General features: G+C 36.8%; 2 protein-coding genes across 2 annotated transcripts; both read left to right on the forward strand.

Moving 5' to 3' along the window:
• The first annotated feature begins 6,392 nt into the window (after positions 1-6,392).
• LOC117344720 (fucolectin-7-like) lies at positions 6,393-8,839 on the forward strand. Its single transcript, XM_033907550.1, has 4 exons — positions 6,393-6,402; positions 7,178-7,429; positions 8,370-8,591; positions 8,796-8,839. The coding sequence occupies exons 1-4, from the start codon at positions 6,393-6,395 to the stop codon at positions 8,837-8,839; spliced, it is 528 nt and encodes a 175-aa protein (XP_033763441.1).
• A 6,471-nt stretch (positions 8,840-15,310) lies between these two features.
• Positions 15,311-20,490, forward strand: LOC117314832. The gene is made up of 3 exons (XM_033868938.1): positions 15,311-15,620; positions 16,313-16,534; positions 17,275-20,490. Exons 2-3 carry the CDS (start codon positions 16,348-16,350, stop codon positions 17,643-17,645), a joined length of 558 nt encoding a protein of 185 aa, XP_033724829.1. The 5' UTR covers positions 15,311-15,620; positions 16,313-16,347; the 3' UTR covers positions 17,646-20,490.
• Positions 20,491-22,636: the final 2,146 nt, after the last annotated feature.

A 22,636-nucleotide genomic window follows, 5' to 3' on the forward strand; every position in this document is an offset into this window, starting at 1 on the left:
AATCATACAACTGGTCCAGGCATAAATTACCTACATTTTGACTCTTCCTTTTTGAAAAATGCTTATAAAACGATTTGTGGTCATTTGTCTTTAATATGTTTAACATATCTCCTTCCATTCGGAGATAATTACGTTTTACCTTTGATTCGTAAACCTTATACGTTTTCTTTTGACGAATTAATATTTCTCTGTTGCCAGGGGATCTACAATTATTAAACGAATGCAATGATTTTTTATACTCATTATATAATCTTTTGCATTTCCTATCAAACCACGGCTTATTTGGCTCTTGAAACTTACGTTTAGTCATCTGGTGGCATGAACAATCACATTTACACACAAATTTCTCATTGACACAAAATTCATCAAAAACAGAATGTATATTGTTCGTCAACAATTCTAAGCATAAATCAATACTTTCTGCAGAATTCTCTAATTCATCTAATGAGGCAGTTATTAAAGATCTATTCTCATCAATTTTTCCAGCAGATTTATATTTTGCCTCTTCTGTCCATAATACTGAACTGACTTTACACCGCTCACTAGTGCCACAACAATTACAAGTATTACTTAATGATGCCGACAAGTTGAAAAACAACGGGGCATGATCAGAAAAGTCACTGAAGTTTCCAACTTTAAAATCCCTCACATCATCCATATGATCGCTATGAGAAAGTAAATAATCTATGGTGCTTGTACCTAAAGCGTTATAAAATGTTATTTTACCATTGCTGTCACCCGGTGTTCGACCATTCATGATTCTAAAATTCGGCAATACATCAAAGGAAATAAAACCTTTATCCCTACCAGTTCTACTGTTAAAATCCCCTGTAACATAAACGTTACCTAACCCAGTAAACTTTGCAATGTCTGATTCCAATATTTCAAAAATATCAACGTCATAATTATCGTAAAAGGTCGCTCTTTCTGGCGGAATATAAACAAAACATATGTATGTGTCAATGTTATTACCCAATAATATACCATCCAATTTAATCCACACGACACTATCAGCTTCAACGGAAACTAGTGAAATGTACTCTTTAATCCAAGGTTTGAATAAGCAAATCATATCCCCTCCCTTACATCTACTTCTCTTGAACGGCGGGAAAAATTCAAACCCATTTACTGAGAAATCATCCTTTACCCAACACTCACTAAGGAAAACTATATCACATCCTTCAAAATTTCCCAAAAAATCATTGTTTACGATTTTATTGCAAAAATCTCTGTGTATATTCCAGGAGCATATCTTAACAGTGGATATGTTCTCCTGTATATCCTATCTGGTGACGACCTTTTCTAACGTCTCATCCTCATCTACACTTCTGTCACGCGATCTTGTGACGTTGTCATATTTGGCGCGTTGAGATGGCGGCTGCCTGGAGGACACTCTCCCATCAGGCGTAGAAGGCTCACGTTGTCTTCTCCTACTATATGATGCGCGATCCCTAGTTGCAGAAGATCGAAAAGATGTGCTATCATGGTCCTGCACTCCTGCAGTAACACTGCCGTCATAGAGTTTGCCATCGACAAACATTTTGTCCCTGACGAACTTCACACTATGTCTGCGCTGTCGCAATTCCTTTGCGATGGAATATAGTGTTTTACGTACCTCCTCGACGACTTTGGGGAATTGTTCATTAATACCATAAGGCTTGCCCTTTAACCGAAACGCCTTACTCAATACCATGTCATGTTGATGTTGGTATAGGAAACGCGCTACAATAGGTCGAGGTTTGTTGCCACGTTGCCTACCGAACCGATGAACGTTGCCGAATTCCAGAACATCGTCGATCCACAGCTCGTTCTGTATAAATTGTCGTACCAATAATTCAGTATGCTCCCCACTAGATTCCTTCAGACCAGAAAACACCAGGTTACATTTCATAGATCTACATTGTAGGTCAGTGACAGCTTCCCTAAGTTCGTCTGCCTGTGCATTAAAATCCTTTGAAACACCGTCGACTTTAACTACACAGTCCTTACACTTAGCATCGACCTTGACAATGCCATCCTTGTTTTTGTCTACAGCTACTTTTATGTCATCATACATGTCACTGATAAATTTAGTACTGTCTTTTAATTCCTGTGTAACCTCAGTAACATCATTGACCTTAACCTCGACCTTTTGAACTCTAACGGAGAGCGAATTTAACGCCGATTGAATATCATCTATTTTTTTCACCTGGACTTCAATAGCTTTCAATCGAATGTCATCTATCTGTTGTTAAAGACGTGACGGACTAATGTGTTGTTAAAGACGTGACGGACTAATGTGTTGTTAAAGACGTGACGGACTAATGTGTTGTTAAAGACGTCACGGACTAATGTGTTGTTAAAGACGTGACGGACTAATGTGTTGTTAAAGACGTGACGGACTAATGTGTTGTTAAAGACGTCACGGACTAATGTGTTGTTAAAGACGTGACGGACTAATGTGTTGTTAAAGACGTGACGGACTAATGTGTTGTTAAAGACGCCATGGACTAATGTGTTGTTAAAGACGTCACGGACTAATGTGTTGTTAAAGACGTGACGGACTAATGTGTTGTTAAAGACGTGACGGACTAATGTGTTGTTAAAGACGTCACGGACTAATGTGTTGTTAAAGACGTGACGGACTAATGTGTTGTTAAAGACGTGACGGACTAATGTGTTGTTGAAGACGTCACGGACTAATGTGTTGTTAAAGACGTGACGGACTAATGTGTTGTTAAAGACGTGACGGACTAATGTGTTGTTAAAGACGTGACGGACTAATGTGTTGTTAAAGACGTCACGGACTAATGTGTTGTTAAAGACGCCATGGACGGTTATGTCATTATAGACGTCACGAACTGATGTGTCGATATAAACGAAATGGCGTTATACTCTGCTCAGACCATGATTTGACACTCTATAATGATCATAGAATGGTGTCAGATACGGCATTTTTACTGTAATGGTTTGGTTTGTTTTGTTTAACGTCCTATTAACAGCCAGGGTAATTTAAAGACGTGCCAGATTTTGGAGGTGCAGGAAGGCCGGAGTACCCGGAGAAAAACCATCGGCCAACGGTCAGTACCTGGCAACTGCCCTACATAGGTTTCGAACTCGCAACCCAGAGGTGAAGGGCTAGTGTTAAAGTGCAGGGACACCATAACCACTCGGCCACCGCGACCCCGAACCGTAAAAGGCCCAATACTTTGATGTACTGACCTTTACATGACATTGGTTGTGTCGAGCGCATATTAAGAATAACTAGCAGAAAATCCAGTTATAGCGAATTGCATGTAGCAAGGTGGAGGGTATCTACATAAATCTTTTCAAAACCAGAGAATACAGTCATTCAAACAAAAGCGTAATTCTGTTTCATAATCGATAAAACGAGAGAAAACTTAACACCGAATATAGTATAAGTTTTCGCATGATAAACGTTTTTTTTACACCTATGTTCATATACAAATATTGTTATTGATATTTAGATTGATGTTGTGAACCTGACAATTTCCTAGAGAGACATCTTCATAGAACGCGTTGCCTTTTACACTGTCAAATTGAAACGGTTATAACCTTTTGTAATCAAAAATGTAATATCTATTATTAATTAACTTCTTGCATATTGGTAAAAATATGAAAAAAACGGCCCGATCAATATCACTGGAAAACTTGGCCAATATGGGCAAAACTGAGCTAATATCATATTGGCCCAGTTTTCTCGTATTGGCTCAGTTTTTCGATAGCATCCAGTAGTACAGTATCAAATTCTGAACAGGGTTATCTGCCCTTTTCTCTCTCTTATCTGGTGCAAACGTATCCGGAGGTAACATTACCATCACTCTTATGCCGCCACAGAAACAAATGAAATATTCCCATCAGTCTAGATCTCTATCCAGCTCTCAAGAATAAATTAAATTAATTGAACTGACTCATTATAATGATTCTTGTTAGAATGTTTTTATTGAATTAATTGTTGTCATTAAATTTGTTGAACTGATTATTACATGTATTGTTGTCATTAAATGTTATTTGACAAAAATATGCGTTTTTTCATATTTTTACCAATATGCAAGTAGTTAATTAATAAAAGAGTCATTAATCAGCCAATTCCATATTGGCCCTGTTATTAGGCCTCGTTCCAATATGACAGACCTTGGCCTAATAACAGGGCCAATATGGAATTGGCTGATTAATAACCCTATAATATTGCGCTTATGAAAATTCAGACTTAATATATAATGAATAAGGCTGTGTGAAGTTAGCTCAACATACGACATACGACATTCAAATATTGAATGTTCAGCCGCTGAACATACGACATACGACATTCAAAACTTCATATCTTGTGTTTTTACCAGCCAACGAGATAACTTTTGAATGTTCAGCCGCTGAACATACGACATACGACATTCAGATTTTGAATGTTCAGCCGCTGAACATACGACATACGACATTCAAAACTTCATATCTTGTGCTTTTACCAGCCAACGAGGTAACTTTTGAATGTTCAGCCGCTGAACATACGACATACGACATTCAAAACTTCATATCTTGTGTTTTTACCAGCCAACGAGGTAGCTTTTGAATGTTCAGCGGCTCAACATACGACATACGACATTCAGATTTTGAATGTTCAGCCGCTGAACATACGACATACGACATTCAAAACGTCATATCTTGTGTTTTTACCAGCCTACGAGGTAACTTTTGAATGTTCAGCGGCTCAACATACGACATACGACATTCAAATATTGAATGTTCAGCCGCTGAACATTCAAAAGTTACCTCGTTGGCTGGTAAAAACACAAGATATGAAGTTTTGAATGTCGTATGTCGTATGTTGAGCTAACTTCACACAGCCAATGAATAATCAGGGTGTAAAGTCTACAAGACAAATAATCAATTTTAATAAATGTACTAACCGACCCCCAATACAAAGACACCCATATCGTAATGACAATGGTGAAAAGGAATGCTTAATCAGCAATTAATTTAAAATTAAAATTAATTAACTTGATAGTTTTCCACTTGGACACTATTGGGACATTTTTACGATTGTGATATCCTCGTGCCTTTCAAACAACTTATTTATTGAGCAAGACGCAGATGTAATCATACCAAATTGTCGCCATTGCCGGGCTAAGGCATTTTATATTATTCCTGTTTCGGTATTGTCTCTGGTGCAAAGCTATATCAATCCATCGTCATATCGATTAAATATGACCATAAACAAATAAATTAGTTCCACTGCTGAATTAACCTTACGACAGTCTCCGTCGATAAAGCAGGCTAAACCTGTCATCCATGAGAAATACGAGCGACGTTAACCTGCTTCGGACTTTTAGGTAGCGGGCTGAAGTTAGCAGCGGTTCGTTATTTGTTATAGGGGATTCAAAGGACGAGTCCGCTGCCAATGTTAAATTGGTTATTCGAATCTCTAATCATACAGCCTACACAACATACAAATTGAATATGTGTAACTGACAGCCCGACCCGCTGCTGCAGCGAATTATTTATTTGAATACCAACATCAAAATGTCAATAAAAGGAAATGTTAATTAAGCATAACGAACTGAAGCTGGCAGCGGATTTGTTATTCGAATCCCCAATAACGAATAACGAATCCGCTGCTAACTTCAACCCGCTCTTTTAGCTCCCGCTATTATTTCAAAAACAATTACAACCTACAGCATTATAGATCGAGATTGCGAGACATACCCGTTTTAGACATCTTTCGGTTCAAATTGAGTGTTAGATTCAGAAGAGCTATACTTTAACTTCATCAAGCAGCTGTTTCAATTTATACCAGAGAGGAGGAAAATTAGTGCGCGTATCTGACACCACCGGCGGCCATTTTCATTTTCACTCAGTATGTCATTGCAAAAGATATCGAAACAAAGTGATAATTTTGACTTTGTCTACGCAATTTATCTTTGGGTATTTTATTAAGCAATCACAATAACAAAGAGGCTCAATCTTGGCGCTATATGGCCAATAGCTTGCTGTTATGAAGGGCAGTCCAGTTTGTTTTAAAATGACATATACATGTACCTTTTTTTGCTGAAGGTCACATTTGTGAATTCCGGGATATAGTGTTGTTAAGGTTTGATTTCAATTTTTCAATTCGTAAAGTTGTTAAATCAAAATTTTGAAAACAGTAAAAGCGTGGTAGGGCTATTATAATCACATCTTGGCAGACGTTCTTAATTTTGAAAATATGAAGCCGATTGGAAAGCATTTCAAACTTTAAATGAAGATATCAACGCACTGTAAAGGAATGAAGACAAATGCATATCCAGGAAATGAAGAATAAGATAATGTGATGTAATATCATCAACCCCTTGATGATATTACACCGTTAAAGGGAAAACACCAGTAGTTATTCCAACGCCCGGCTATTGTTCATCAGTATGGATATAGGTACACAAATCAATCGCCTCCATTGCAACATCTGGGACCAAAAAAAGGATATGTATACCAAATGTGTTATAAAGTTAATCATAAGAGGTATTCCCTTCAAGTTTGGTTTGTATGGAAGCCTAAAAGTGCCAACAAGGAAAACGTTAATGTTGAGGACGACTCTTAATTACCGTTTTTTTTTTTTTTTTTTTTTGTTGTTGTTTATCATTCAAACAAAAGGACATAAAAAGTGACAAAGATTTAATCTGAAAATTATGGTAAATTAATGATTAAAACTTTTATTTTGATAAAATTTTTGTGATTTAATAATGAAATCAAACTATCGAAGGTGTTATTTCAAAGAAACAGTCCTCATTTTCTGTATCCAACGTCAATAATTTAGTGGCGGCCGCGATATAAAATGTGGCACCTTATAAATGATACTTTTGGGCTGCCGATACATGTTTACGCCCTATCGGCAAGGATTTTTTAAAACTGAAGAGCATGCAGTCATAATGCGCAGCCAATCGTAGCATCTCACTGGCTGTTGATAAAACCCACATTTGAAATAAATTTGATCTTGCTCTCGCTTTGATGGAAAAGAGCTCAAATGAAAATCAAAAGAAAAAGCCATAGAAAAATTCCAAATCGAAGTGTACCATATTAACCCCCCCCCCCCCCCCCCCCCCCCCCCTCCCCCAAACTGAAAAAAACAACAACAAAAAAGCAACATGAAAAAAACTATGGAAGCTGACGAATGTTGTTGAATGAATCTGTCATTAACATTATTTTGTAGTGACTGAATATTCACATGCCTTTACTAACATCGCATTGAACAAGCCAGCAATCCAATCATCAACCTTCACACAGGCATGCAAAGGAGTGTCTGGCTCAGCTTGGAAAGCTGTCGACGGAATCCGGAATCCTGTGTATTGCGACGGCTACTGTTCTCGTACGGGATTCGATGATACGTTTCCATGGTGGCAGGTTGATCTGGGGTCGAAGTATTCCATCACTCATGTAGAAATTCTCAACAGGGCTCTATTTCGTGAGTAGCTGAGACCTGACTTTCTATTGCTGAAAGCTGCTAAAACTTTGTTCTACTGTATCAAAATTGTCATTTCTATTCAAAGCTGCTAAAACTTTGTTCTACTGTATCAAAATTGTCATTTCTATTCAAAGCTGCTAAAACTTTGTTCTACTGTATCAAAATCGTCATTTCTATTCAAAGCTGCTAAAACTTTGTTCTACTGTATCAAAATCGTCATTTCTATTCAAAGCTGCTAAAACTTTGTTCTATGGTATCAAATTCGTCATTTCTATTGAAAGCTGCTAAAATTTTATGTGCTCAACACCGTGGCATTGATTTGGTAATAGAATTGTATTATGAACAATTTTTAAAAACTCATGTTTATTTGATATTCAATGAATTTAACTAATCAATTAATTTGTAGACCTAACGAACTAATTCAAGGTATTCTGTGGTTCAGAATCTTCATTTAACAGTTCGTGCCGGTAACGTGATCTTATCTTATGTTACATATGCCGATGTTTGTATAATCATTAAAGCAGTCTACAGTTTTATAATTATTTTGCCTTTCTTTTTACCAATTTCGAGTTGGGGTTACGGTCTCGTTTTATTACAAATATTCTCTGTTTTCAAATTATCATCACTCCGGCTATTATTTTTTTTATTACCGCAACGACTCTGGTTATGTAATGCTTTTACAAATTAAGACTTGTGCTTTATCTAACTTTAAAAATATCGTTAGCGTTCAAGGAATATTCAATTTCATTATTATTTTTTATTTCAAACAATTTCCTTAACATAAGAAACACTATTGACTAAAAGACTGGATTGCAGGCAGAGCTTTTTGAAGTTCTCTCCGAACAAGTACATTATGTAATACAAGACATTAAACACATACCATAGAGAGTCATTTGACAAAAATTGTTCCAGGGGTATGTGTTGCCATTATATTTTTCAGCTGAACGACTGGCGGGTTTTCAGATAGAAGTCTCTATGAGGAACGACACTGATCCGAACGGTGAGCTAAGAGACGCTGTGTCATGTTTCAAAGACACCGGACTACAACTCATTGCTGGTGACCTGATTAACGTGGCATGTGCTGAGCAGGTTGAGGGCCGGTACTTACGGATATCAAACAGAAAATCACCAGATCTCACTCTCTGTGAAGTTCTTGTTGAAGGTTTGTTTTTGAAGTACATTTTCATTCAGTGCCAGTAAATTATGTCTCAATTGCTGTCGTAATTTATATGCCATATGCTATATTATTCGGTCATTTCGCTACGAAAAGACTATTGGGCTGGAAAACTGAATAGAATTTTCAAGCGTTAGTTGATCAGTTCGTGCCAGATAGCAAATCTTGTATTTTTCTTTGGCTTGATCTTAGGCCGAAAACAAGAGAATGCAAAAATGCGATGGCAGAGGAGCTAAAGGCTAACATGCGAACCCTATCAATGTGGAAAAACGAGGGCGAAGGGGAAAAGTTTACAATTGACACTGATAAAGTTTATGTGTTTAAATCTGATTCGGAAGGAGAACTTGAATCAATAATTGATACACCATTAGGTATGGTAACCTTGATCCTAAAATAATTCGGTTTAGCCTCAAAGCTTGCCTACCCTTGTTTAAAGCATTAGGGGTATGCTTAGCAAGGGAATATCCGAACTTGTGGTCTTCGGGGGCGAAGACTTGAAAAAAGGAGGAAGGAATGTAGCGGAACTGGACTGGGTCGATCGTCGGCGACCAGGTAGTTCAGTGGTAGAGTGTCCGTCTAGAGTTCGGAGGGTCCCGGGTTCGAACCCCAGTCTGGTTGCTACATTTTCTTCTGTTACACCAATATCCTTACTGTGGCTTATCAGTATCGGTGGTTATATCGTTAACACCGTGGGCCCCTTTAATAAACAGTCTGTGTATTGTGTTAGGCTACAGGTGTAACTTGGGCGACTACCGGATCTTGGTGAGTTGCCGGAAGAGTTCCGACCTCACTACGCAATATGCCATAGATTTGCTCAAACAGACTGGGTACGCAATGCAGGTTGCATGTAGGACCAGGGGACAGGGGTATAAAAGGAGCTGCGCAGAGATGAATGTTGACTTGCATGGCCATCCCCTCAGGGGAGGAGAGCCTCCCCACCAAGGCTCCGATAACATCGGCACACCTACGTTCGGGTGTAGGGCACGTAACACGTACTAAAGGTTAAAATATATTTGGAGGGTTAGATATCACTCTATCGGGTGGTGGCTAGGTGTTGATAACTGCTCTCTCTCTGGTAGGGCAGTGGTTAAGATAAGATATCCCCAGGCTTTTGTACAATATACACCCATCTACTCTACACATGTTAATGCATTGCTTATATCATTTCATCTATTTACTTTAATAAACTATATGTAAATGTACACAAATGTTTGATTGGTTTATGATTTATAAACTCCTCCACATCAGGCGGACATTGGTTTTGACTGAAGCTGGCTGTAACAGCAGGGAGTTGGAACGAAATAACAAAAATACTACGTGTACGATCATCGGGTTTTGTCTCGCAAACGCTGGCTCGGAAAGGTCGGTTCGGGCAGATCCTCTTTACAACACATAGTCTTGGTTGCATTTTTATGGAGGTTTATTAACCAGAAGGATGTCACCCGAGGGTCAAAGAACCATATCATCCTTCAACCAGGGCCATAATTTAAGTTTAAAATACTGAAAATGATAATGATAAAAAATGATGTTGCTCAAAAGAAGAGTAGAGATAGCCTAAATAGTCAGGTTTTTTCCACAAATCATTGTGATTTAAGTCCTTCAAATGATATATGGTTCCAAGTCTAGATCATTGTTTCTTTTAAACCTCTTGGAAACAGTTGACCGTTCCACTTTTTTTGTCTTATTCTTAAAGACAATAATTGTTTTTCTGTTCGTCAATCATTGACAAACAGCCGCAAAGGAGACCACTCCGTGCAGGAAATGAGGGTCTCCTACTCCAGTGATATTTGACGTTTCCTTTCCATCTCGTGAGAACGATTTGATTTTTATATTCCTGTTACATGAAACGTTTCAACTAATCATTAACACTGTAACAAGCATGATGCTTTAATAATTTACAATCTAATCTCTCTAATCTACCCTTACAACAGTATACATGTTATCCCAATAGGCCTTTTACAATGTAACGATCCATGATAAATTATATACCAAATAAACACTCTAGCTAGATATTTAACTATTTGGTTTAAAACTCATGATAGAGAAACCATGCTTCCTATTAATTGTTGATGTCATTCTGTGTTGATATTTAATAGTTCCATATATTCATATATCTTTACATAACATACCGCCCTGCAGGAAGGGCGTACCTGCGTTTACCTACGTTTACCTGCTGCCCCATTGCAATATCGTTAGAGGCGACTAAATTTGGTATATTATCTTTGCTCTCTTTTTGAATAAACTTTTTTCTTCTTAATGTCTCCCTTGACAATGCCTCACTTTTGACCTTTAGTTGATCGTTTGCCCCTGTGAGACAGGCTTTGGGTTCTTAACTCCGGCCGGGCCATACAAGAGTCTTTAAAAATGATTGCTACTTCTGCTTAGCTCTCAGCATTTTGGGAATAGGAAGACTGGTTTGCTTGTTGTCATTATAATGTAGCCAGGTGGAGTGTCCTGCTGGATGTCTTCAGCAGAATGTTTCAGTGAGGTAGCACTGCAAATCGGCAAAAGCTCCGGACGAGAGACCGTCCTTAAATGACCTTAACTGTTGATAGGGCGTTAAAGAAATAAAACCAAGCCATAACATGATATGTAAATATTACAGAAATATTTACAAGGATACAGTGATTAGATAGGACTATAATCACGTGATAATTATATTTATTACTGGCTGTTATGATAACATCGTGTCAGTAGGTGTAACGTTCATCGTAACGTATATCTAAAATCAGTACCTATCTTATCGGCTCAATGAGTCCATCATGAATGTTTCAGTATCTTCCGTCGACATAAAGAACCATATTGTATCAGTACAGTAACCAGAGAATTTTAGATGTGATGGCGTCGTAATAGTACATTTATTGTTTTCAAAAGATCAGCATCCTCTTGGTCTGCTTCTAGGTAGCGTGTACAATTAAAATATCCAATTCTGAAAAATAAGGCACATGTTATAGATATGTAAACATAGCCACTTAAATATACTAAAGTATATATATTTGTAACCTATACTACGCTTGCAATTTTAAGCTGTGAAGGATAAATGAACTTATTTTCTCCCTGTTTTCCAGACCTTTGAATACTATGGTAGCCACTTCAAAAAATCTTTAAAATTCCATAATATGCTGATATTTTACTTAAAAGGACACAATTCCCTGCACATTTGTTTTCTCTGAAACATATTTGAAATTAAATATATCTATCCAAAAGACGGAATCAAACTTGCATTGACATATGCTCATCATTAAGTTTTCCCGCAATCTTACCTTTTCTGTTCGGTACCGTTTTTCCCTGTAGGCAAACCTACATATAAATTTACGGTGTAAACACACTTTCAGAAAATCCAGAAAATCCTGACCGATGGCCAGACTGTCCTGCATAAGATATACAACCCATCTAGTTTATTTTACTTAACTTCAATGTATGTATACACGTAGATTTCATCATTATCTGTTTATGCACCATTCTGAAATTGTGTAAAAAACACAAACCCATCTGTCAATCTGTCTGCTCCGTCAAACTCAAATTGCAATTTGTGTAAATAGTTAGATCATCTATTTCTCAGAATCCAAATTAATTGACGAATGATCGGTGTATTTTGGTAAATCCCAAATCATGAATAGAAAACTGTACCATACAAATGTTTCATTCTTCAATCGTTAGTGTTGCCAAGGGCCAAATGTGAATCCAGAAAGGAAATAGAGGAATGAAATGGGTCTAAACAAAATAAAAAGAAAGAAGCGGAGATGGATCAACCTCATAATTTGATGAAATCAATACATTTACACTTAATTTACCCGGAAAATAGACCTAAGGTGTTTCACTGCTGTCTAACAACCTAAATGAAAATAACTAACTCTTCTTTCTTTATTTACAAATTGTTTACAATTATCTTGAGTGTTCATCAAAACTATTTATCAATCTCTTGTGTTGCTAACAATTCTTTATCTATCGTATGAAAACGTTTCTATCTGGATACCGTTACGAGATGTGGGATGAAATCATTATCCTGCTTTAATGCCAATGTGTTCTGTTGCCGGATTATCTCATTAATCTGATTAAAATCAGGTCATCCTTATATACTATGTTAAACAGATCTAATGATGGCCAGTAAGGGTCATTTTAAGAAGACCTTTCAACAAACAGATAAAACAAATCTGACATAATTTTGCCATTGTCTGTTTCCACTCGACACCCATTACGGTTGGTCCGTGTTGAATCGATAATATTAGAGTGTCCCAAATGTCAAACCAACTAAGATAACAGCGTCCATCGCAAACCACTGCACACGTAAACCGACGTATTCATTGGACAAAGTGTGCTTAGATTGTGGATTTTCCTTTTTTTTTTACATCGTCAACTACTCTGAGATAAAGACAGTGTATATTCATGCACGAATTTCCCTCATACAGTCAAACCTGTCTATAAAGGACACCAAAGAGACAGATCAAAATTGTTCTTCATATACAGGTGTCCTTTATACTGAGGTTAATTATATAGTAAATTGGAAGGAGCGGGTCTGATGTGTCTGTCTTTCAAAGTGTTCTGTATATAGAGGTGCCCTTTCAACAGGTTTAACTGTGTCTAGCACGACTCAGTGGTAATACAGAACATATAGCCGGGTGCGAACTCTCATCTCAAAGGCCGGAAGTGAAACAGTGTCCAGGAAAATTTAGAAAGAAACTCAGTTGTTAAGAATATAGTTAGGAAATGAAAAAAGCCCACTTCACTAGCATATTACCCGCAAGGCTATTCTGAATTGATTACCCGTAGTCACAATGTGGAACCAATAGAAAATAGATCACTGAAGCCAATCGATATTATGTTAGCACCTTCATTTATATAGTGTAGTATCCGTGAAATCCAAACACTTACAAGGAGTCATGGGGCGTAGAACTATCAATGTTGGCTTTAGGATATCTCTGTGTCTACCAATTGTGTTCTTGTTGATTAATGGTGAGTATATTGGTATCGGTACAATCCTAACACTTCCAAGGAGTCATGGGGCGTAGAACTATCAATGTTGGCTTAAGGACAACTCTGTGGCTATCGATTGTGTTCTTGTTGATTAATGGTGAGTATATTGGTATCGGTACAATCCTAACACTTACAAGGAGGCATGGGGCGTAGAACTATCAATGTTGGCTTTAGGACAACTTTGTGGCTATCGATTGTTTTCTTGTTAATTAATGGTAAGTACATGTATATTTATATCTACCAAATTTAATTTCATAACTATTGTAATTCGTACAATTTTTCATATCGAAAACTATCATTATACATAAGAAAAGACAACACCATAAAACTAATTTTCTACTCGTTACTTTACCATTCCCCATTTCACACCTGAGGGAAGCCTCCGTGCTCTTGTTTCTTTACCAAATGTACGACTAGGACTCATAGAAAAATTATCCAATTTCCGTGTACCACATAATGAATGTACGGCGATTTGTTCTTTAAATAAAACCCTAGTGGCCAAACCTTCGAAACATGGCCATAAAAGGCAAAACACAAAAGCAACTTTAAATAAAAATTGAGACTCACATACAAAAGAGTCCAGAATGCACACTGCATCATACATCACTTCCTCGTTCTTGGACTCGTAAGTGATGATATAAAATTGATCTCTGGATAAGGAGGATGTATAGTTGCCAATATTGGATTTCGAAGTCAAGTAATCATATCGATAATTGCTTATAACGGTGCCTGGGATAAGCCGAAACGCATCACGTGGAAGGGGGACAAAACATCATATCTCCCTGGGGCGCGTGAGCCAGCGAGACAGATATCATATCTCCCTGGACCGCGTGCCCCCATGGCGACCCCAACATTCTGTGGCGAGGAATTGTCTCTCTTCCAGTTATTTACAAATGGCAGACGAACAGAAACGCAAACGTTTTCGTGCAGTCGAAGAAGCAGAAATAGATAAAATTCTGCAAAACAAGATTTCTCAGAACACGAAAATATCAACAAATGTACAAGCCAACTGTTTCAAAGAGTTTTTGGTATAATAAACAATGTATAGCCCTGGATGCAGGGTAATATGAAAGTGTGTCTACCCTCAGCTCTCATATTTCCCTCGGGCATGCCCTCGGGAAATATGATACCTTCGGGTAAAAAAACCATCATATTACCCTGCATCCAGGGCCATAAATGCATAATATTTGATATTGAAGTAAAGCATTCGTATACATATATGTAAATAGTCGCCGATATTGGATTTCGAAGTCAAGCACTCGTACCAATAGTTTTCAATATTTGATATCGAAGTGAAGCATTCGTATAAATATTTGTCAATATTTGATTTCGAAGTCAAGCAATCGTATAAATACTTGCCAATATTTGTTTTCGAAGTCAAGTATTCGTATAAATACTTGTCAATATTTGATTTCGAAGTTAAGCACTCATATAAATACTTGTCAATATTTGATTTCGAAGTCAAGCACTCGTATCAATACTTGTCAATATTTGATATCCAAGTCAAGCACTCGTACCGATAGTTGTCAATATTTGATATCGAAGTCAAGCAATCGTTTCAATAGTTATCGATATTGGATTCCGAAGTTAAGCACTCGTATCGATAGTTGTCAATATATGATATAGAAGTCAAGCACTAACGTAGTAAACAAATAAATGAAATATAAGCATGTTATGAACGTCTTATCGTAGTTCATTTTCGTAAAGTCATTTATGATGAGCCTCTGGATCAATTAAGACAAACTTTGAATGAATCTGTCATTAACATTATTTTGTAGTGCCTGCATATACACATAGCTTTGCTAATATCGCAATGAACAAGCCAGCAGTCCAATCCTCAACCTATATATATCACAGGTCAAGGAGAATGTAGTAGGATTTCCGGCTCAGCTTGGAAAGCTGTCGACGGAATCCTGAATCCTAGGTATTGCGCAGGTTCCTGCTCCCATACGGGGGTTGAGGATACGTCTCCATGGTGGCAGGTTGATCTGGGATCGAAATATTCCATCACTCATGTAGCAATTCTCAACAGGGCTTTATTAGGTGAGTAGTTGTGACGTATTTTCGTTTGATAAAGTTTAATAATTGTTGTTTGTTTTGGTCTGCGGTAAGTAGCTTTCTATTTCTATTGAAGGCTGTCAATATATTATATGTCGTTTTTTTTTACTATTAATACCCAAAGTGCTATTTATTCAGCATATGCTATTTTATATTTTACTTTTATCATTTAAATACTCTAACACTCATACTTATTTAATAACTCGAATATCTAATGAACATATGTGCAAGGCATTCTGTTATTGGAATTATCATTACGAAGTTCATGCCGGGACATGCTACGTGTTATATCGTGCGTTTATACATGATAAAGTATTACATATGCCGATGTATGTAATATGTACTTATTGAAGTATCCTAAGGTCTCCTAAACATTCTTATTTTGCTTACGAGTTCATTTTGATATCGATACTTTCTGTTGTTTTCAAATTATAGCTCCAGCTTTTGATATTTTTTACTTATATTACAGCAATCGTTTTATAATACCGTTAGTGTTCAAGGAATATTTTTTCGACTTTTTAAGTTACTTATGATAAAAGGACTGAATATCAGGAAGAGCTTTTTTAAGTTCTCTTCAAAACGTAACAACACAGTGATACAAGACATTTAACACATACCATAGAGAGTCATTAGATAAAAATCGTTCTAGGAGTATTTGTTGCCATTATATTTTTCAGCTGAACGACTGGCTGGTTTCGAGATAGAAGTCTCTATGAGGAACGACACTGATCCGAACGGTGAGCTGAGAGACGCTGTGTTATGTTTCAAAGACACCGGACTACAACTCATTGCTGGTGACCTGATTAACGTGACATGTGCCGAGCAGATAGAAGGCCGCTACTTACGGATTTTAAAAAGACGTTCACCAATTCTCACTCTCTGTGAAGTCCTTGTTACAGGTTAGTTGCATAAAGTAACTTTCACTCAGGGTCTTATTATTATTATTATTATTTTTTTTTTTGTAATTTCGTGCTACTCGCAACATAATTTTTCCTTTTACTACGAAAAGAGCATTGAACTGGTAAAAGGAAATAAATTTGGAAATTTTGTAGCGAAATAAGTGCTTTCAACTAAAGTGAGGACATCATATTTGTTCGACACGGGTGAAACCTGACTCAACAGAGCATCATATAACGTCACAAAATAATAGTGAAATTTGATCCCAGTTGACAGTTTGTGTCAAATTTAGTATACAAGCACATTTCGATTAACCAATTTGGCGTTGATCGCAATCTGTTGATGATCTGACGACACCAAATGTAAAAGACTAACAAAAATGAAACATTAAAATCATCAATCTAATAAAAATGGAAATGTATAGTACATCCCAGATTAATCAATAGTACAATAAGTTGAGTAATTGTTTAACCTTACCATGTATGTATGTGCTCGATATTCCATTATATTTTATGAACTTGAAATTAATTCTGTTTTATTAAACTCCAACAACACATGTCCTTGCACCTCGATTAGGTTCCTCTTGTAAATAGAAAGTACATCCTTGTCTTCAACTCGCTATATCCACTTTCGTTTATTTTTGTTTTTAGAAAAAAAGGAAGTGACATGATATCTGAATTATGACCAATATATTTATATCATTTGGTCATATGCTTTATATAAACAATATTCCTTTTTACAGGTGTTCCGGTCGGAGATCAAACCACCAATGAAGATACTACTTCCACAAGTACGACAGAGGCTGCTCCGTCGGACCATTTCAATACAACTTGTCATTCTTGTCAATGTCACAACACTAATGCATCGTTGAAGTATATGAACAAATCCATTGAAAATCTCATCCTGGAACTTCAAGAAAAATTATTGGTCCATAAAAAGGCCACTTCGTCCTTTAAAAGGAAACTACTTAGTGCGAGGGACGGCAGATTATCTTCACAAGTCATTGGATCCGCCGGATTACTTATTCTTGTACTTGTCTGTATGGTCATCGTATTGCCCGATCTGGTCACATTCATCCGGTTCGTACGACTGCGTTTACGGAAAACTGAATAGAATTTCAAAGAAACACTAAAAACATGACTGAATATATGGGCTTTGGTTTGGTTTGTTAGTGTTTAACGTCCTTTTAACAGCCATGGTCATTTAAGGACGTGCCAGGTTTTGGCGGTGGAGGAAAGCCGGAGTACCCGGAGAAAAACCACCGGCCTACAGTTAGTACATGGCATCTGCCCCACGCAGGTTTCGAACTCGCAACCCAGATATATTAGCGTATATTAAAACAATCTATACATGGAATAGCAAACACGTCAGCGTTTGATATGCAAATTGTTTGTATGACATAATGTCGTATTGTTTGCGTCAAGGCGTTCGATCACATTCTATGCATTTGTGGGGGAAACCGATTACTAACCTTACGGAAGTTTATAAATATCAGAGGTAAAACTGTTATCACTGGGGATCCCTTTAATAGTACTATCCTTTGCTTTCAACAAAATAGTACGGAAGTGCTACGCATTACATGTATACTTCTAGTTGTGCACTAATCTCTATAACCGGTGCTATATCTAAGTGAACAGGTGAGCTGCCGGAAGAGGTTCCGACTCGACTTCAATTTCAATTTCAACAATTCAATAGGAATAGGCATAGCATGAACAAGTAGTCCGCTTAAAGTGACAACACGTGGTAAGAAATACAGTTACATTTATATACGTCCGAGATGTAATATAAACGGTACTTATCCGGATAAAAAAGGTATGTCTGCAGGATATGAATTTCTGAAAATGTTAATATGGGGAAAAGAATTCTAACAGCGTGGACAGTAAAAATGTCAAATTTCGTGGCAGTTGCGTTTCTTTTTTTCGCTAGTATATATATAGGTCACCGATGCATTAGTTTGGTCTGCTATATTTTGTGCCAATGCTTTTCATATACTTTATGTTGTTTAGTCCTAATGGCAAAGCGGTGAAGCATACATTTAATGTTATGTATTTATGGCCATGGATACAGGGTAATATGAAGGTTTGTTTACCCTCAGCTCTCATATTTCCCGAGGACTTGCCCGAGGGAAATATGAGAGCTGAAGGTAAACAAACCTTCATATTACAAATGTACCCTGTTTCCAGGGCCATAAATTGTTTATTATACCGAAAAATAATCAGTAATGATGATACTCAAAAATAAACTGAAGATATGAAATATCATTTTTATCACAAACCCCTGTGATCCTGGTCGCTCAATTGATACGATTCCAAGTCAAGGTGGTATTGACAGTTTCTTTTAGAAACTCTTGGAAACAGTTGGCGTGTACATTTGTCAATATTTTCGTGTTCTGAGCAATCCTGTTTTGTAGAAGTTTATCCATTTCTGCTTCTTCGACTGTAGGAATACGTTTCCGTTTCTGTTCGTCTGCCAATTGTAAATAACTGGAAGTGAGACAACTCCTCGCAACAGAATATGGGGGTCGGCATGGGGGCACGCGGCCCAAAGAGATATCACATTTGTCTCCCTGGCTCACGCGCCTCAGGGAGAAATGATGTTTTGTCCCCCTTCCACGTGATGCGTTTCGGCTAATCACAGGCAGTGTTAACACATGAGGTATAATAACATAATACGTCAGCAATCTACGGGAGAGGCCGTGTACCCCTTTTAGTGTTGTAGTTTTGAAAACTGTCGTCTTTCCTTTCATGGCAATTTTGGTCAATCAAGGATTTTGACATTCATCTTAATACCAAATAGATACCTTAAAACATGAAATATTGATCTACCGCACCTTATCTTCATCGGAAAACTAAGAGGTTCTTTATCGTGCGAGTTGGTCATTCTCCAGCGGAGCAACACTTTGAGTTCCATCCTTCGGTCTGAGTGTATTTGTGTGGTTAGTGGTTAATTAAGAGCTGCTGCTGTTGTGTATGTTTGGTTTACAGCTCAGTTAAATAAAATATATTGTCATTATTAACATCACTAATGGTCCCGTCCCCTAGGTTGTTACATCAAATTCCAACACTGCAGCTTTGTATCATTACTGTAGTTCGTAATCCCGGCTGTTTCGGTCACAGTATATATATAGCGTATGGATTTACTTGGTGGTAATTGTAAAGCTGATAGTATCGTGCTTTTATAATGTTTGAAAATATGCTAGGTTAGATTTACTCAGTCTTTACCTGTAATCCGCTAACCAAACCATGTTCCGGGGCGGTTTCTAACCAACTTAACTCAAGTGAGATAAACGTTTAAAAATGAGAGCACCAATGCACGAATGGGCAAGGAAGATTTAGAAAATCGGGTGAAAATCAAACCAAACGTTTTTAATATTTATTGGAACGCTAATTAAGTATTCCGTTCGAACATTAACAACTTGTTTTGTGGGTCTATGTATTTGGAAGGCAGTAAAGACATGTATTGATCCGTTTTATTTGTCAGGTAAGATTTCCATTTAGATTATATATTTTAATATTTATTACATACTATCGGAAAAAATCAATTACAGTATATACACCTCATCGTGTTTACCGGCAATTAAGCAAACACGTGTAATCTTTACTCTTTACGGTTGACATTTGAAAAAAGATATGTGTAATTGATAAAACACTTTGATGTCACACTTTTTCAACCGTGAAATTGACTATTCTTTTAGTAGAAGTACATTCTGTTTAAATATTAAAATATGATTAATGAATATTTAGATACCTAAAACCGATCTGTATCGTTAAAAATGCTGTTGAAACTCTACAACTTCACCTTTGAACGTAGTCTACTTTGACTTGATGCTCATAGTACGCTTAAATATTGTGGACAATATTTTTTTGAAAATTGAATAATTTGAATTGAATCCGACCTTGTAATTGTTTACTCTTTTCAACATGATTTTTTTATGTTTATTAAACATATTTATATTATCTCGAGGCTAAAAGATGTTGGTCGTTGTCTTTATTACCGCACATTTTCATTTCCTGCTTGCTTAGGGCTTGCCCGAGGGAAATATGAGAGCTGAGGGTAAACAAACCTTCATATTACAAATGTACCCTGTTTCCAGGGCCATAAATTGTTTATTATACCGAAAAATAATCAGTAATGATGATACTCAAAAATAAACTGAAGATATGAAATATCATTTTTATCACAAACCCCTGTGATCCTGGTCGCTCAATTGATACGATTCCAAGTCAATGTGTTATTGACAGTTTCTTTTAGGAACTCTTGGAAACAGTTGGCGTGTACATTTGTTAATATTTTCGTGTTCTGAGCAATCCTGTTTTGTAGAATTTTATCCATTTCTGCTTCTTCAACTGCAGGAATACGTTTGCGTTTCTGTTCGTCTGCCAATTGTAAATAACTGGAAGGGAGACAACTCCTCTCAACAGAATATGGGGGTCGGCATGTGGGCACGCGGCCCAAAGAGATATCATATTTGTCTCCCTGGCTCACGCGCCTCAGGGAGATATGATGTTTTGTCCCCCTTCCACGTGATGCGTTTCGGCTAATCACAGGCAGTGTTAACACATGAGGTATAATAACATAATACGTCAGCAATCTACGGGAGAGGCCGTGTACCCCTTTTAGTGTTTTAGTTTTGAAAACTGTCGTCTTTCCTTTCATGGCAATTTTGGTCAATCAAGGATTTTGACATTCATCTTAATACCAAATAGATACCTTAAAACATGAAATATTGATCTACCGCACCTTATCTTCATCGGAAAACTAAGAGGTTCTTTATCGTGCGAGTTGGTCATTCTCCAGCGGAGCAACACTTTGAGTTCCATCCTTCGGTCTGAGTGTATTTGTGTGGTTAGTGGTTAATTAAGCGCTGCTGCTGTTGTGTATGTTTGGTTTACAGCTCAGTTAAATAAAATATATTGTCATTATTAACATCACTAATGGTCCCGTCCCCTAGGTTGTTACATCAAATTCCAACACTGTGCAGTTTTGTATCATTACTGTAGTTCGTAATCCCGGCTGTTTCGGTCACAGTATATATATAGCGTATGGATTTACTTGGTGGTAATTGTAAAGCTGATAGTATCGTGCTTTTATAATGTTTGAAAATATGCTAGGTTAGATTTACTCAGTCTTTACCTGTAATCCGCTAACCAAACCATGTTCCGTATCGGTTTCTAACCAACTTAAGTCAAGTGAGATAAACGTTTAAAAATGAGAGCACCAATGCACGAATGGGCAAGGAAGATTTAGAAAATCGGGTGAAAATAAAACCAAACGGTTTTTTGATATTTATTGGAACGCTAATAAGTATTCCGTTCGAACATTAACAACTTGTTTTGTGGGTCTATGTATTTGGAAGGCAGTAAAGACATGTATTGATCCGTTTTATTTGTCAGGTAAGATTTCCATTTAGATTATATATTTTAATATTTATTACATACTATCGGAAAAAATCAATTACAGTATATACACCTCATCGTGTTTACCGGCAATTAAGCAAACACGTGTAATCTTTACGCTTTACGGTTGACATTTGAAAAAAGATATGTGTAATTGATAAAACACTTTGATGTCACACTTTTTCAACCGTGAAATTGACTATTCTTTTAGTAGAAGTACATTCTGTTTAAATATTAAAATATGATTAATGAATATTTAGATACCTAAAACCGATCTGTATTGTTAAAAATGCTGTTGAAACTCTACAACTTCACCTTTGAACGTAGTCTACTTTGACTTGATGCTCATAGTACGCTTAAATATTGTGGACAATAATTTTTTGAAAATTGAATAATTTGAATTGAATCAGACCTTGTAATTGTTAACTCTTTTCAACATGATTTTTTTTATGTATATTAAACATATTCATATTATCTCGAGGCTAAAAGATGTTGGTCGTTGTCTTTATTACCGCACATTTCCATTTCCTGCTTGTCGACTATGCAGCAGCTTAGCAGATCGTTGATGACACTACTTTCTTTTAATTGTATACTTAAAACTAAACTTGTTTTGGTAAATATCCCATACTTAGTATACTCCCTGTTTGTGTATATGGTGATATATACAGTTTTTACTTTATATACAGGCTTCTAAGCCAATTCAACATT

The sequence above is a fragment of the Pecten maximus genome, chromosome 16 (assembly GCF_902652985.1).
Source record: "Pecten maximus chromosome 16, xPecMax1.1, whole genome shotgun sequence".
NCBI lineage: Eukaryota > Metazoa > Mollusca > Bivalvia > Pectinida > Pectinidae > Pecten > Pecten maximus.